This window comes from Narcine bancroftii, chromosome 1 (assembly GCF_036971445.1).
Source record: "Narcine bancroftii isolate sNarBan1 chromosome 1, sNarBan1.hap1, whole genome shotgun sequence".
Taxonomy (NCBI): Eukaryota; Metazoa; Chordata; class Chondrichthyes; order Torpediniformes; family Narcinidae; genus Narcine; species Narcine bancroftii.
Genome location: NC_091469.1, coordinates 45,307,649 through 45,324,147, shown reverse-complemented (window position 1 = coordinate 45,324,147; position 16,499 = coordinate 45,307,649). Strand labels below are relative to the sequence as shown.

The following is a 16,499-nucleotide window of genomic DNA, read 5'->3' as shown; positions in this document are numbered from 1 at the left end:
CTGCTTTCTGCAAGCAAGCCAATTCTGAATCCATACAGTCAAGATTCCATGGATCCCATGTCTCATGACTTTCTGAATGCATCTACTACGGGGGACCTTATCAAATGCCGTAATAAAATCAGTATGTTTCATGTCCATTGGTCGACCTTAATCAATGTTTTTTGTAATTTCCTCAATAAACTCAATTAGGCTTGTGAGTCATGACCTGCCTCTCTCAAAACCATGCTGACTATCCCTGAGAAGATTATGCTTTTCTAAATTTCTGTAAATCCTGTTCCTAAGAATCCTCTCCAATAGTTGCGCACCACTGATTTAAGACTCATTGCTCTATAATTGGCAGGATTCTCCATATTACCCAGCAATCTCTTCCCTCACTTCCTGTCGTAACCTGGAGTATATCTTGTCCCGTCCTGGGAACTTGTCAGTCCTAATGTTTTTAAGAAGATCCAACACTTCCTCTTTCTTGACCTCAATGCACTCCAGCATATAAGCCTGTTCCAAACTGACTTTATGTTAACAAAGGTTCATCTCTCTGGTGAATACTGAACAAATTATTCATTTGGGAACTCCTTTGCTTCTAGACACATATTCCCTCCTTTATCCTATAGCAGCTTTACTCTAATCATCCTTCTATTCTTCACATGTGCTTTGGGTTTTCTTTAATCTTACGTGCCAAGGGCTTCCTTCTAGCTCTCCTAAGTTCTCTCTTGTGTTTATTCCTGCCTACCATATAATTTTCACGAGCCCTTATTGACTTTTGCCTCCTAAACCTTGTGTAGGCTTCGTTCTTTCTCCTAACTTGTTGCCTCATCTCTTTTGTCAACCTTGGTTCCCTTCTCCTACCATATTTTTCCTGACTCAGTGGTACAAAACTATCCAGAACCCTGGAAAGTGGTTCCTGAGCATCCTCGACATTACTTCTATGCTTTTCCCCAAGAACATCATCTCCCAATTCACTCTCCCCAGTTCTTGCCTAATCCCATCAAAATTAGCCCTTCCCCAATCAAACTCTTACCATTTTGTTTACTGCTATCCTTGTCCTTGTCAGGGAGTTTTGGTCACCGAAATGCTTGCCCACCAAGAGTTCTAGCACTTGAATAGGTTCATCACCCAGTACTAGATCTAGTTGGGCCTCTCCTCGAGTTGGTTTGTCCACATACTGTGTTAGGCATCCTTCTTGGACACACTTGACAAATTCTGCCCATTTATCCCTATCACAATAAGGAGGTGTCAGTCAATATCAGAGAGATTGAAGTGTCTCATAACAACAACCCTATTATTTTTCCACCATTCCAAAATCTGCCTACATATCTTCTCCTTAGGAGTGATTGTTCCCTTCCTGTTTCTGACTTCCACCCACATTGATTCAGGAGACAATCCCTCCGTAACATCCTTACTTTCTGCTGCTGCAATACTCTCCCTGATCAATAATCCTGTTCTCTTGTTTCTCCCCCTACCCCTAACCTCTGTTCCTATCCCTTTTGAAATATATAAACCCTGGAACCTGCATCAGCCAGTCCTGTCCTTGTGTCAGCCAAGTAAATTTATCTATGCCCCTGATAATTTTATATATGGTTTAGTGCAAAATGTCCTGATTTATCCACCCTGCTTTGCAGCTCAAGACTTCCAGTCCCAGTAACATCTTGTTACTCATTTTTTACATACTTTCCAGTTTAATGACATTCTTCCTGTAGCAAAGCATCCAGAACTGCACACAGTATGCTGAATATGACCTTACCAACTTCTGAACTATTGTACTCGGTGACCTGATTGATGAAGGCAAATGTGCCAAATGCCTTTAATATACTGTCAATCTATGTTGTCCATTTCGGGAAGTTAAATACCTGAACCCTTGGATCTCTGTTGGACAACACTCCTCAGAGTCCTACCCTTCACTGTGCATGGTTTGACTTGCCAAAATACAATACCTCACACTTAGCCAAATTAAACTCTATCTACATTCTTTGGCCTATTGACTTAGTTGATCAAGATCCTGTTCCAATCTGTGATAACCTTCCTCACTGTCCATACTACCATCAATTTTGGTGTCATCTACAGATGATTAATATAGATGACAAACAACAGTGGACCTAGCCCTGATCCCTGTAGCACATCACTTGTCACTGCCCTCCAGTCTGAAAATCTAACCTTTACCCACAGCCCTCTGCCAAGCCACTTCTGAATCTTGTTGGCCAGCTTATCACAGATCCCATGCAATCTATCTTCCATAGAACATTACGACACAGAAACAACCCCCTTCGGCTCTTTTAGTCTGTGCCGAATCTTTTTTTTTTTGCCTAGTTCCACTGACCTGCACCCAGTCCTAGCCCATATCTCTCCTACCTCAGCTGGCAGCTCATTCCACATTCCAACTATTCTCTGTATGAAGAAGTTCCCCCTCCTGTTCCCTCTAAACTTTTTCCCTTTCACTGTAGTTATAATTCCACATGCCAATCCACGCTCTAAGCTCATCTGCCTTTCCTACAACATTCCTTCCATTGAAATAGATGGACCTGAGAATATTTCCACCACATTCAACATGTTGACTTTCAACAGTGCATGCAATTTTCACATCTTTTCCCTCCTCCACTCCTCTACCTGCTCTGGCACTCTGTTCAAATCCCTCTGCAAATCTTGTTTAAACCCACCAGAGCAGCATGAGCAAACCTGCCCGCAAGGATATTAATTTCCCCCTCCAGTTCAGATGTAAACTGTCCTGTCAGAACACCTTTTCTGGAAAAAAATCCAGTGTTCCTCCTGCACCATGACTTTAACCATGTGTTAAGCTGCATTATCCTCCTATTTCTAATTTCACTAGCACATGGCATGGGTAGCAATCCTGCGATTCCAACCCTGGAGATCCTATTCTTGAACCTGGCTCCTAACTCACTGAACTCTCCTCGCAAGACCTCCTCATCCTTCCTATCCATGTCATTGGCCCCTATATGGGCCACATCAACTGGCTACTCACCCCACCCCCCGCTCCTGAGAGTGCCATGAATTCGATCTGAAATATCTCAGACCCTGGAACCAGGGAGGCAACATACCATCTGGGATATTCCATCTCTTCTATAGAACCTCTTATCTGTCTTTCTAACTATGGAATCCCCTTTCACTGCAGCTTGCCTCTTCTCCTCCCTTTCCTTCTGAGCTACAGGACCAGTGACCTTATCGCTGTGGCTTGTCCCTGGTTGGTTTCCCCACCATCCCCCCCCCCCCCCCCAAACAGTATGCAATATCTTTACTTGTTATTGAGGGGAACAGCCAAAGGGTTGCACTGCTTGCCTGTCCCCTTTGTTATGGATTTATGTTAATCTTTAAAGTTACAATCTTTAGTTATAACATATATATATTTCTTAGTAAAGTACTTTATAGGGCTAAATATATTTCTAGTGAGGGAATTGTGGAATGGAATCAGGGTTACACAGAGACACCATAGATCTTTACACACAGAGTCAGTTCGGAGTCGTGGTGACTGGAAAACAGAGCCATAAAGCTGACACTCAAGTACCATGCGTGGTTCTTAAAAGCATTTTTGTGTATGATCAACATTATCAAGTATCATTTAAGTGACATGTGCTAGATTTTTGTAAGGGTAAGCCCTCTTGGAACAGAGATGAGGTCAGAGGATTTTATGGATATGCAGTTGTTTTGAAGAAGGGCAAAAGGTTCTACAGGAATTAAACTAAAACTGTGATGATGTCATGTTACATGATGTTTGAGAACTATAAAATGAAGGGAGACACACATTTTGGATCACTGAAGAAATTGACCTTCCTGTGAAAAGTCAGGATTGAAACAGTAGTCTATGGAAAGAGAGGGAAATTCTGTATTGTATCACCCTTATCATCGGAGATACCCAATATAAGTGGCTTTTAAGAAAGTAAGACCACTTCCTACTGCTCTTTTGAGAAGAGAGACATCCTCATTTGTGTCCAGAAGATGGTCACTCCTGTTTGAGAAAAAAATCATTGGGAAGATCACAGTTCTGCAACACAGTTCTGTGAAAACACGCGTAAGAAGAATCTCTCTCTTAAAGACAACTCATCAAAAGACTTATGAGTTTAAAGAGATCTGAAGACATAATGTTTAAAAGTACTTCATAATTACTTCTGAACTGCGATTTCAAAAAGATCAAGTTCAACAAGATGTTTGAAATGAACTTTAAAATTTACTTTTCAGACTCAAGATTGAACTGTAATAGTTTGAATTTAATCACACACACATATATAAGATAGAGTTATGTTAGAGATAAGTAAGAAATGTGAAATTTATAGTTTAATAAAATATATAATTTTAAATTTTTCATTGGTGAATTTTCCATTGCTGTTCTTAGTACTAATAAGGTTTGTTAGTTTGTAACACCGTTCCCTCTCCTGACTGTCACCCATGTTACTTTCCTCCCATCTATCAACCCCTCTGCCTTCCGAATTATCTGGATTCATTCAACTCCAGCTCCAGTTCCTTAACTCTGCTTGTCAAGATCTGCAGCTGGATGTACTTCTTGCAGATGAAGTCGTTAGGGATACTGCTGGCTTCTCTAACAACCCACATTCTGCAAGAGGAGCATTCCCATGTCTTATCTAAAATTTGCCCTGATCAGTGCCTACCTGCTGAATCCTTTTTGTTCCTCTAATAGTGTGGCTCTTTTTTCAATTCCTGCACTACCACCGAAACACCTTGAACCAGAGCCTTTCCACTCTGACACAGCCTGCACCCTCAGTGCCCGCTCCCTCGATGACCAATTTCCCTATTCAAAATTGATGAGATTTTCTTGAGCTACAAAATATTTTAATGAACTTACCTCAAGTACTTTTGATGTAAGATTGAATGTTTCAAGTTCTTAACCACAATAATAAATTAATATGAGGTACTGTTTTATTTTAGTGCTAACAGGAAATGTTTGCTAAATGTCACTAATAATTGCATGAGGTACAGACTAGAAGCAAATTATTTTTGGGATATGATAAATGATTACACTTGTAAATCAATATGCAAGTGTATTTGACAGGCAATTTAAATGCTGCATAATTTATTCAAATTGAGAAATGGGTAAATTAAATACTGACTTGTCTGAAATCATTTTGGTGAAAGACTTGGACTAAATTGTTACAGTACTTCTTGATCTGATGCAAGCAGTTTTGAAATGTCAGTCAATGCTATTTGAATTACCAGTGATTGCATTAAAGAGTAATTTTAGTGCCAAAAATTGGCATAGTGTAGAGCATGAATAAAAAAATTCTTTTGAAGCTTCCCAGACAATCTGTGCATGATATTTATAATGCTGTACATTTTCCTGTTGAATTTTTAAACTGTTGCCACCTGATGAGTCATCACATAATTTTGAACTAAAAGAATGAGCTTCAATCATAATTCAAAAATTACTACCACATGCAATTGAGGCTACAATAATGATTAGTAATGCTCCAGGGGGAAATGTCTTCATAGCTCGGGTACAAATTATCGAATCTGATCTACTATTCATTTCAATAAACTTCAGTTCTCTGTTCTCTATTAATGCTCAAAGCTAAAATAGGATAGAAGGACAGTCACTAAGATATTGCCTTTAATCCCAAAACTCAAAGCCTTTCCCATGGACAACTATATGTTGGTTGCTCCAGAGTTGGATATAAAAATAATCTAAACATTTTTGCACCAGATTCAAAAGAAATAAATATTCTGAAGGACTTTGATATTGAAGATGTAAACATACTCACTTAAAGAAAATCATATTAAATGTAATTTTTCTATATATTTCAGAGTACATGTTCTTGTAGGTAACTTGAGTTGAAATATATAATTCTAACCTTCTAATTATTATTCATGGAATAATTGTGTACTCAATGAAAATGTTTTTTTTAAATTTAGAGATACAGCATGATAACAGGCTCTTCTGGCCCATGATCTGTGCTGCCCAAATACTCCCATGTGAACAATTAACCTGCTAACCCCATACGTCTTTGGAATGTGGGAGGAATGCAGAGCACCCGGAGACATGGGGAGAACCCACACAGACACGGGGAGAACGTACAAACTCCTTACAGACAGCGCCAAACTCAAATCCAGGATGCCGGCGCTATAATAGTGTTGTGCAAACCATGCCGCAAAGTATACGATAAAACTTGATTGCACAGAAGTGAACATAATCCAAGCAATGCCAGTTACAGCAGCTGGTTGTTACAAATCATAATTTGTAAAGGAAAGAATTTATTACATGTTATGAAGTACAAAAGCTTCTGCTACTCATTTCAGGTTGTGAATAAGTTGTCAACTCTCGTGATCAATATTCTTCTCTTTTTCACAGATAAATGCTTTGGACACACTTGGTCAAGCAGCTTTACATAGAGCAGCACATGGTGGTCATTTACAGACATGTCGCTTATTGTTAAGTTACGGCAGTGATCCTTCCATTTTGTCTCTCCAAGGGTTTACAGCTGCACAAATGGGGAATGAATCTGTGCAGCAGATACTTAATGGTAGGTGCATCGTACTTGTTAGGTTGGAATAGTTGCTGGAAATGTTCAACAGGTCAGCTGGCATCCATGTAGATTGCCTTATCCATGGGACAGTCTTCAATATGTTGCCTGGCACACTTCCATCAGTTTCAGCCCTTTAGTTTTCATGCAGTCATTGAAATCTGACTTTTTTTTTCTCATGAGGCTATAATGATATGTTTTTATTCACAACTATGTGGACAGGAAATGTTTTATTGTAATGGGTTTTTATTTTGCATGCAGGCATGTGTTTTAATCTACACACTTTAAGAATATTTCACCTTCTAATTTGCGAGATTGTTATTCCCAATAATGCTAAGCAACTTGGTTTTGATTTCAATTTAATACATGGGTCTTACAAAATAGGAAATGAAACATGTGAAAGACTTCCAATTATGCATCCTTACTTTGGATACCTGTGTTGTTTGTTCCCCATTCTATCCTGCATGCAAAAAAATACCATGTATAAATGTTTGTGAATTACAATTTTAGATTGATGGGCTTAATAAGAGATGCATCATAAAGATGTGCACTGCAATGTTTTTGGGCAAAGTTTTAAGGATGATGAGTGTTCATAAGGATGGTAGCCTTACTTGTGTTTTTTGTTCAGAGAATGTTCCATTGCACAATTCAGATGTTGATTATCGACTCCTGGAGGCAGCAAAAGCTGGAGACCTGGAAACTGTCAAGGTAGTTATTTTTTCTTGGTAAACAAAAATTGGATCTATGCGTTTTTTTTTGGTGAAGATAAATGATTGACTTACTGTAGCGTATTGAAGAAGAATAGCAGCTAGTATTACACTCACTTCGAGATGCACTGCTAAATGCAGTCCTGTTTATGGTTTGAGATCAAAATGTTGATAATCACCTCATTACTATGAATAACTGACATAGAACATTATGGTACAGGGCCTTGATGTTGTGCTGACCTATATATACCTATAAATTCTCATCCTTTTTTGCTCCGAAGAGAAAAGCTCTGGCTCAGCTAACCTTGCCTCATAAGACATGCAGTATTTTCCAATCCATTCAACATCCTGGTAAACCTCCTCTGCACCTTCTCCATTGCTTCCACATCCCTCCTGTAATGAAGTGACAGAGCTGAACACAATATTCTAAGTGTGGTCTCATCAGAGATTTATAGAGCTGCAACATGACCTCACAATTCCTGAACTCAATCCCCTGACTAATGAAGCCCTGCATACTATCAACCTGCATGGCAATCTTGAGAGATTTAGACCTCAAGATCCCTCTGTTCTTCCACACTGTTAAGTATCCTATCATGATCCATGTGCTCTACCTTCAAGTTTAACCTTCCAAAATGCATAACCTCATACTTATCCAGATTGAACACCATCTGACACTTTTCTGCTACCTCTGTATCCTGTTCTATATTCTGTTGTAACATATGACAACCTTCAGTACTATCCACAACAACAACCTTTGTATCATCTGCAAAAATAGGAACAGCACAGTTAGCTTAGCAGTTAGTACAACGTTGTTACAGCACCAGCGACCCAGATTCAAATCCAGCATTATCTGTAGGGAGTTTATACGTTCTCCTTGAGTGCTCCGGTTTCCTACCACCCTTGAGAAAATTGAACAAGGGTTGCATGTTAATTGGGATATTTCGGCAACACAGACTCGTGGGCTGGAAGGAGCTGTTACATTTATATCTGAATTTTTAAAAAATTAAATTTGACTTATTGGCCTATCCTTCTACTTCTTAGTCCAGGTCATTTATAACAATCACAGAGCAGGAGTCCCAGAACTGATCGCTGCAGAACTCCTCTAGTCATTGACCTCCAAGCAGTATACTTTCCATCCACTACTACTCTCTGCTTTCCACAGGCAAGCAATTCTGAATCCGCCGAGCCAAGGTTCCGTGGTTCCCATGCCTCAACATTCTGAATGAGTCTTTCATGCGGGGGCTTGTCAAATGCCTTACTAAAATCCACATTCACCAGATCTACTCCCCTGCATTCCTCATTTCCTTTTGTTTCCACCTCAAAAACTTTAGTTAGGCTTGTGGGGCACAACCTTCCCTTCACAAAGCCACACACCTTAAAAATGCAAGATTTGTGTCTATAATTCCCCAAGATTCTCCTTATTACCCTTTTTATACAAGGGGACCACATTTCCCATTTTCTAATCCTCTGGCATTTACCCTATGAGCAAGGAGGAAGCAGAGATCATTGCCAATGCCCCACTAATCTTTTCCCTCCTTCCTATTAGCAACTTGGGGTATATCTCATCCGGTCCTGGGAACTTACCAATCCAAATGTTTATAAGAAGGTCAAGCACATAAGCTAGTTCTATTCTGATCTCACTTTGACCAAGATCCTTTTCTCTGGTGAATATTGAAGCAAAATATTCATTTAGGACATCCCCAAACTCCTCTGTCTCCATGTACCTCCTTTATCCTTAAGGGAACCCTTCATTCACTCTTGTCATCTTTCTGTTCTTCACATATCCATAGAATGACGGGGTTTTCCATGATCCTACTTGCCAGGGCCCTCTCATGCCCCCTTCTAGCTCTCCTAAGTCCTTTCTTAAATTCCTTCCTGGCTACCCTATAATTCCTGCATTTTACTTCCTAAATCTGATGAATGCTTCCTTCTTCCTCTTAACTAGCTGCATCACCTGTTTTGTCAAGCTCATATCCCCTTGCATACCATCTTTTCCATCTCTCGGACAAATCAATCCAGAACCCTGTGCAAGTAGTCCCTAAATATTCTCCACATTACTTCTGCTTTTTCTCCCAAGAACATCTGTTTCCAATTTACTGTCTCCAGTTCCTGCCTCATCTCATCATAATTAGCGCTTTCCAAATTAAACACTTTACTATTTTGTCTGCTTCCATTCTTGTCCATGCTAAATTTCAGGGAGTTGTCACTTTTTCTGAAATGTTCCCCCACTGAGAGGTCTGTTACCTAGTACTAGATCCAGAATAGGAATCCTCCTTGGATACAAATGAAAAATTTTACCCCATCTATGCCTATTGCAGGAAGGAGGTGCCAGTCAATATTTGGGAAGTTGAAGTTATCAGTAACAATAGTAACCCTGTTATTTCTGCACCATTCTGAAATCTGCCAACTTAATCTGGTCTTCAGTGTTCTGAGGGTTATTTGGAGGCCTATAGACAACTCCCAATACAGTACTCGTTCCCTTCTTACTTCTGACTTCCACACACTCTGACTCAGTAGACAGAAGTAAAACACAAAAGTCTTCAGACACCATGGTTGAAGTCAAAACTCAATGCTGGAGAAACTCAGCAGATCAAACTGTGTACTTTATATAGCAAAGATAAAGATGTATAACCAACATTTTGGATGCCCCTTCATCAAGGTGTGGACAAAATCTGAGCAGGTGCCCAATCAAAATGGTGGAGGGGGGTGGGTGGGAGAAGCACGGTTCCACAGGCAGGAGGTAATAGGTGGAAAAGGGAGAGACAGCACACCGGGAAGTAAGGGGAGGGGTGATTGCTCTGTGAAGGGGAAGAGAGTGGAGAGCCGAAGGAAAGAAGATGTAAAGATGGAGGAAGAACAGGGATTAGGTCAGAAGAAAGTGGAGGTCAACAATAATGCCATCTAGCTGGAGAGTGCCGAGGCAGAAAATTAGGTGTTGCTCCTCCAATTTATAGGAGGTCTTGGTTTGATAATACATGACACTATTGGCACAGGAGGGTGCTCAGAATTGGCCACTGTCACTGATGCAAATAGAGCGAAGATGCTCAGCAAATCAATCTCCCAGTCTGCGTCCAGTCTCCAATGTAGAGAAGGCCACCACAGGAGCACCAGATGCAGTAAATGACTTCTGCAGATACTTAAGTCCAGAGTTGCTTCACTTGGAAGAATTGTTTAGGTCCCCGAATGGTGGTGAGGGAGGAGGTGCAGGCACAAATGTAGTTCTTCCTGTAGCTGCTGGGGAATGTGGCAAGGGAATGATTAATAGGAAGGGATGAGTGGAGGAGGGAGTCGCAGAGGATGTGTCCCTACAGAAGGTAGAGAGGGGAAGATGACTAGTGATGGGGTCACGTGTAGGTGATGGAAATTACGGAGAAGATGATATGTTGGATCCGGAGGCTGGGTGGGGTGGTGGGTGAGAACAAGTGAAATCCTGTTATTGATACACCTGGGGTTCAGAGGGCACCAGGACAAATGAGCGGGAAATGGAGGAGATGCGGTTAAGGGCTGAGTTGATGGTGGTAAAGGGGAATATGCCTTTTTGGAATAAAGTCATTTCAGAGTTGATCTGGACTGGAAAACCTCATCTTGGAAACAGGTATGATGGAGACAGAGATTTGCAAAAGACTAGTGTGATAGTACGGTTATGTTTATAGCTAGAGGACCTGAATACAAAAGGAGGTTATGCTTTAATTGATGCAAGGTAGGAGGAGTCACGTGATGGAGTAGTGGCCAGTAGGAGAATACCAGCCCTCTCCAGAAAAGAAGGAAAAAAGTTAAGAAAAAGCAAAGCCCCAGACACACAAACCACAACAAATAAAAAATAAAGGTGTGGAGGAAATGGCACCAAAGAAATGCAAGGTGTGGAGGAAATGCATTCCAGGCTGCTATAGGAGATGAGGGGAAAGGCATTTGGATCTCTGATAGATTTTTTAAATCTTCACTGCCCTTGAGTATAAGATCAGGGGAATGAAGGACAGCAAATATTGTCTCCCTTTTCAAGAAGAGCTTCAGGGATAGTCCTGTTGGTTACAGAGTTGTGAGTCTAATGTCAGTTGTAGGAAAGTTATTGGAAGTTTTGAAGGAGTGGGTTAGTGACCACTTGAAAAGGCAGGGACTGATCAAAAGGAAATCCTATCTGTTTAATCCGATTGAATTTGTTTTGAAAATATAACTATTAATGAGGGCATTGGCAGCCAATATGGTTGACATGAATTCATTAAGACTTTTGACAAGGTCCCGTGGAAGGCTGATCCAAAAAGTCAAGATCAATAGGATCCAGAGCAAGTAGTAAATTGGATCTAAAATTAGCTTGACAATAGGAGATGGAAAGTTGTTTTTGATTAGATGCCTGTGACTCTTGCTAGCTGTTATATGTTGATGATTTGGGTGCGGATATTGGAGGCATGATTAACAAGTTCATATTTGTGAAATGACAGATTGAGCTTTATCCAGATAAAATGGGTGATGTATTTTGGGAGTACCAAAAATGGTAGAACATAACCATGAGCGGTAGGATCTTTGGGGATATTGAGGAACAAAGGGACCTACCTCAGTGTACATGTTCAAAGATATTTGAAGATGGCAGTGTAGCTAGATAACATGGCTAAGATGATGTGTGGGATACTGGCCTTCATTGGTGGGAGCATTCAGTTCAAGGACAGGAGGTTATTGTCCATATTTATAAAACATTGGTCAAAATTCAGCAAAATTGCTGCATGCAGTTCTGGTCACCATGTTACAGGAACAATGTGATAGTGTTGGAGAGGTTGCAGAGAAGATTCACCAGGATATTGCTTGAGATGGAGAGTTTTATTTCTGAAGAAGAGACTGGACAGGGTATGTCTGTTTTCCTGGGGCAGAGGAGGGTAAGATGGGACAATTGTACGTGATTGGGTATAGTATACTGTAGGAAACTTATCAGAGGTAGATAAAACAAGCAAGCATAGATTTAGACCAAGAGGCAAGAGATTCTGAGGGAGGCCTATTTCATCAAGAATGTCATGAGTGCCTGGAGTGGTGGGAGCAGAATTGCAGAAAGCATTTAAGTGTCTAGGCGAATACTTGAATCGTCTCGTCTTGTACTATTGCAAAATATTGAAATGTGGGATTAATGTTGGTTTCCTCTGGTTGGGGTGATCGTGGGTGGGGTAAATGGTCTAAATCCCTTGCCAGCTAGAAAAAGGCACATTTATGTCTGCTCTTTGTTGCTTAGTGGCCAACAAATATTCTGTGCATATGTTACTTCCTACACAGTGAACTATTTTCTGCAATTGCCTTTCAACAACCACTGGATAGAGGGTGGCACAGTTAGCATAGTGGTTAGTGCAATGCTGTTACAGTGCCAGCAACTGAGGTTTGAATGCAACGCTATCTGTAAGAAGTTTGCATGTTCTCGCCATGTCTGTAAGTTTCTTCTGGGTGCTCCAATTTCATCCCACCGATCAAAATGTACCAAGGGTTGTAAGTCAATTGGGTGTAATTGGGCGGCACAGGCATGTTATGTTGTATATTTTAAAAAAATTAAGTGTCTATGAGATTTTAGTCATTGTGAATCTTATAATAATGATTGTTTCTTAGAGGAAATAGATTAGGAGAATTTTAGGACTGCATGCTTTTATGGGTGGACAAAAAAAAAATCAGTTACTTTGGCAAAGTTTTTCATTTTTCCTAAGCAGCTCATTTTCACATTTTCCTTGATAATACTTTTGATTTGCTATCAATTGCCAGTATGGATGAGACACACAATTTCAGAAATAAGAGTCAAGAGTTAACCATTTGCTCCTTTTTGTCTGCTCTGCCACTCTGTAAGAACATGGCTGATGTTTTACTTCAGAATCACTTTCCTATGGAATTCTTTAATTCCTTAATATCTAAAAATCCATCAATTGAATGGATCCAGCCTTGAATATACTTAGCAATTGAACTACCTAGGTCCTCTTGCATAGAATTTGAAAGATTCATTGTCCTCGGAAGAAATTCCTCATTCCCCTTCTGAATGACCAATTCCTTGAGAATGTGACCCTTGTTCCTGGGAACCCAGCCTGGAGAGACATCAACTCCGTGTTATTTTGTCAAGCCCTTTTTTATACATGGTAATGAAATTACCTCTCATTTTTCCAAACTTGAGACTTGCTTGCTTAATCACTTCCAAGAGGACTAACCTTGAAGTCATTTTGGTAAATCTTGTAGTATTCTTTCATTTGTAAGTATATCTATGACATTCTTGACTCTAGAACCAGTTCAGGAATGACTTCAGAAGCAGCTATCTATTCCCCTTACATATTGGTGTTGGACTCTTTTCCCCTCCCTGTTTGTGAATGCTGAACTGCAACCTCCAGCTCAATTCATATCCTTTAATTTATATATAAATTTCACTCCAAGGTTCCCTTTCTGATCTTTAATAAAATCCTCCTGCTACTATCCTGGTCAATTTTCCATCATCTGTAAATTCTAACTCCATGGTTCTCAACCTTTTTCTTTCCACTCACATACCACTTTAAGTATTCCCTATGCCATAGGTGCTCTGTGATTAGAGAGGAATTGCTTAAGGTAGTATGTGAATGGAAAGAAAAAGTTTGAAAACCACTGCTTTAATCGTACTTAATTGACTCGTTATGTGCACGGTTTCATAACTCCAAAGGAAATGGGCCAATGACCATTTATCTCAAGCAAAATATTTCAGTAACAATTGGATCCAGAGCAGTGATTCTCAACCTTCCCTTCCCACCCACATACTACCTTAAGCAATCCCTGACTAATCACAGAGCACCAATGGCATAGGGATTACTTAAAGTGGGATGTGAGTGGAAAAAGGTTGAGAACCACTGTTTTAACTCATTCAAATCCTTCTACCCATTGCCTAGCATGTGCTATGTCTCATTAATCATTGTTTTCAATTCTCATCCTTGTGTCATACCCGCTTCATAACCATATTTCTGTTTGTTATCCTCTTCATGCCAACAGCTCTCTGAGGACTGGATATTCCTTATTCTGTGATCTCTTATTTGTTCCTGCTTTCCTGCAAGTTGTCATCCTCGATCTTTTAGCCAAAATTTTGTCACCTGTTCTTGTTCCTCATGTAGCTTGATGTCCAATTTTGATTGTAATTTGTGGATTCCAGCTTAGTATAAATTAGTTGGATGGTTTGTAGAATGATTTGGTTTATTGGTTTACCATAACACCAGAATATAATACATAAAATTGAAATACGACCAATGCAGATGGAACAAGGTGGCTAGCAAGCAGCAGGGTAGTTTAGAATTGGCAGTTTTATCGATTGTGGGCATCTTCTCAAATTAAGTAAGGTATTAAGTAAAGCATTTACTTAAAGCCATTTCAAAGCTGTCTAATTAAACCCTCGAAATACCCAATCTGTAGGGTTGTTCTCTACTCCATGGCCAGTCACTATCCTAATTATCTTAACTTATTTGTGAGCCAGTCACCAATGAGCAAGTACCAAATATGCTTACACATGGTTAGATTAAGTGTTCGTGCCCTTACTTCATCTCTGATCTTCCTAATGTATAGTTACAATGCTATCTTTATATGCCAGTTAAGGACAGTACTGAGATACATTTATATTTTCTGTCTGTTGTGTTTGTTCATAATTCATCTTGTCTTTGTTTGAGTTCCAACTAACCTAGTATTTTCTCAGAGAATCAAGGCCTGGCATTGTATTGAAACTCTTTTCAGAAGTTTTTTGCACATTTATGTAATATTATAGTGACTGTGTAATAAATATGAGTGACAAATTAAATGTGTACAAATTAACAATTCTGATTATAATTATCTCATAACATAACTTCTAGCATATTAAATAATGCTGTTAAAATTCTTACATCGAGAAATGTTCTGGTACTTTTAAAGGTGATATTTTAAAACCTGCTTTTGAGCTCATTTATTTAATATTGAACATTGTGACAAATTACCAGTATCTCGAATGTAAAAGGTTTAGTTATTTCATCTCCTAAATCTGAGCAAGAGGAATGTGAAAGACTAATGGCTTGAAGATAAGAAGTTTGGATCAATCAGTATCTACAGCACAGTAAAGACCATGTGCTTTATCAGCTGACATACAAGTTTTATTTTCATTGCCATTCAAGTATTAGATATTAATATACATGCAGGTTGTCTTCCTCTGGTCATATTCTTTATTTTCTTGGGTTTTGATATGGCCCAGGCAACAAACCAAAATGTTGTTTCTTCATTTAATGTTTTAATTTATCTTGTTAAGTCTTTCAAATTAATTCACACAATTAACTTACATAAATTCTGAACAAAAGTTCAATAACTTTTGCTAATAAATTTACTTTTATTTTAAAGCAACTGTGCACAACGCAGAATGTGAACTGCAGAGACTTGGAAGGACGGCACTCCACCCCATTACATTTTGCTGCAGGCTATAATCGGGTGGCTGTAGTCGAGTACCTACTCCATCATGGAGCTGATGTACATGCCAAAGACAAGGGGTCTGTATATATTCACTTTTGAGATTTAGTCTCCTTGCTCTTTACAAAGAATGCACCTTTAAAACAGATGGGTAAAATTAATATGGTTGTTGTTGAGAATTATTGTGGACAAACTATAGAAAGGAATTCATGTTCCTCCATTCCAAGATAAGCCCTCTCCCTACTCTCAGGCCTAGTCTTTATTTAAATGCCTATAGACAGGTTAAAAATTGGCCTGTATTTCATATCAGATTGATTCCTTGAAGAATCTATGTAAACAAGATCAGTGACCAGAACTATTCCCTGTCCTCTCTCCATTCCCTGATTCCTTTCACACAGGCATGATAAATTCTACATAGTTTCTTATTTTATCCAATTAACACCTTTTGTTGGTCTAGAGTACTCCCCCATTGTTTGAATTTTGAGACTTCTGATATATCCTGCTTCTACCTTTTCTGATTTTTTTTGTTCCTTGAAGAAGAGCTCAGGCCTGAAATGTCAGCAATATATCTTTGTCTCCTATAGATGGTGAAAAGACCATCTGAGTTCCTCCAGCATTTCAGCATGTTTACTACAATCACAGCATCTACTTCCCATCATGTTTCATTCAGTTGTGTTGATCCACTGCAAAATGTCTTTAAGGGATGCCTTCCTTGAAGATATTCTCTTCTTTTCAAAGGGAGTACTGTGAGAGTCTCTCTCACTGCTCCCTATCTGCACTGCCTACTGCTTTCAAGCTCTACAACCATTGTTCTCACCCAGACTCACTTCAAATGGCTACTTATGCTGCCATTTGGTGTCACGTGGATTCTAGCCCCCACCGGGACCTTGGGTACCTGTGCTGCATTAACTTCTGCTCTCTTTGCTTT

The 16,499-nt window shown here is 39.6% G+C and overlaps 1 protein-coding gene across 3 annotated transcripts in view; it reads left to right on the top strand.

Annotated features, from left to right (window-relative positions):
- tnksa (tankyrase, TRF1-interacting ankyrin-related ADP-ribose polymerase a) overlaps positions 1–16,499 on the top strand; it is a 166,866-nt gene that overhangs the window by 98,499 nt on the left and 51,868 nt on the right. For all 3 annotated transcript variants that reach the window (XM_069925464.1, XM_069925453.1, XM_069925473.1), the window contains 3 exons: positions 6,305–6,476; positions 7,105–7,184; positions 15,506–15,651. In XM_069925464.1, coding sequence (XP_069781565.1) covers positions 6,305–6,476; positions 7,105–7,184; positions 15,506–15,651 — 398 coding nt within the window. The remainder of the gene's footprint in view (positions 1–6,304; positions 6,477–7,104; positions 7,185–15,505; positions 15,652–16,499) is intronic.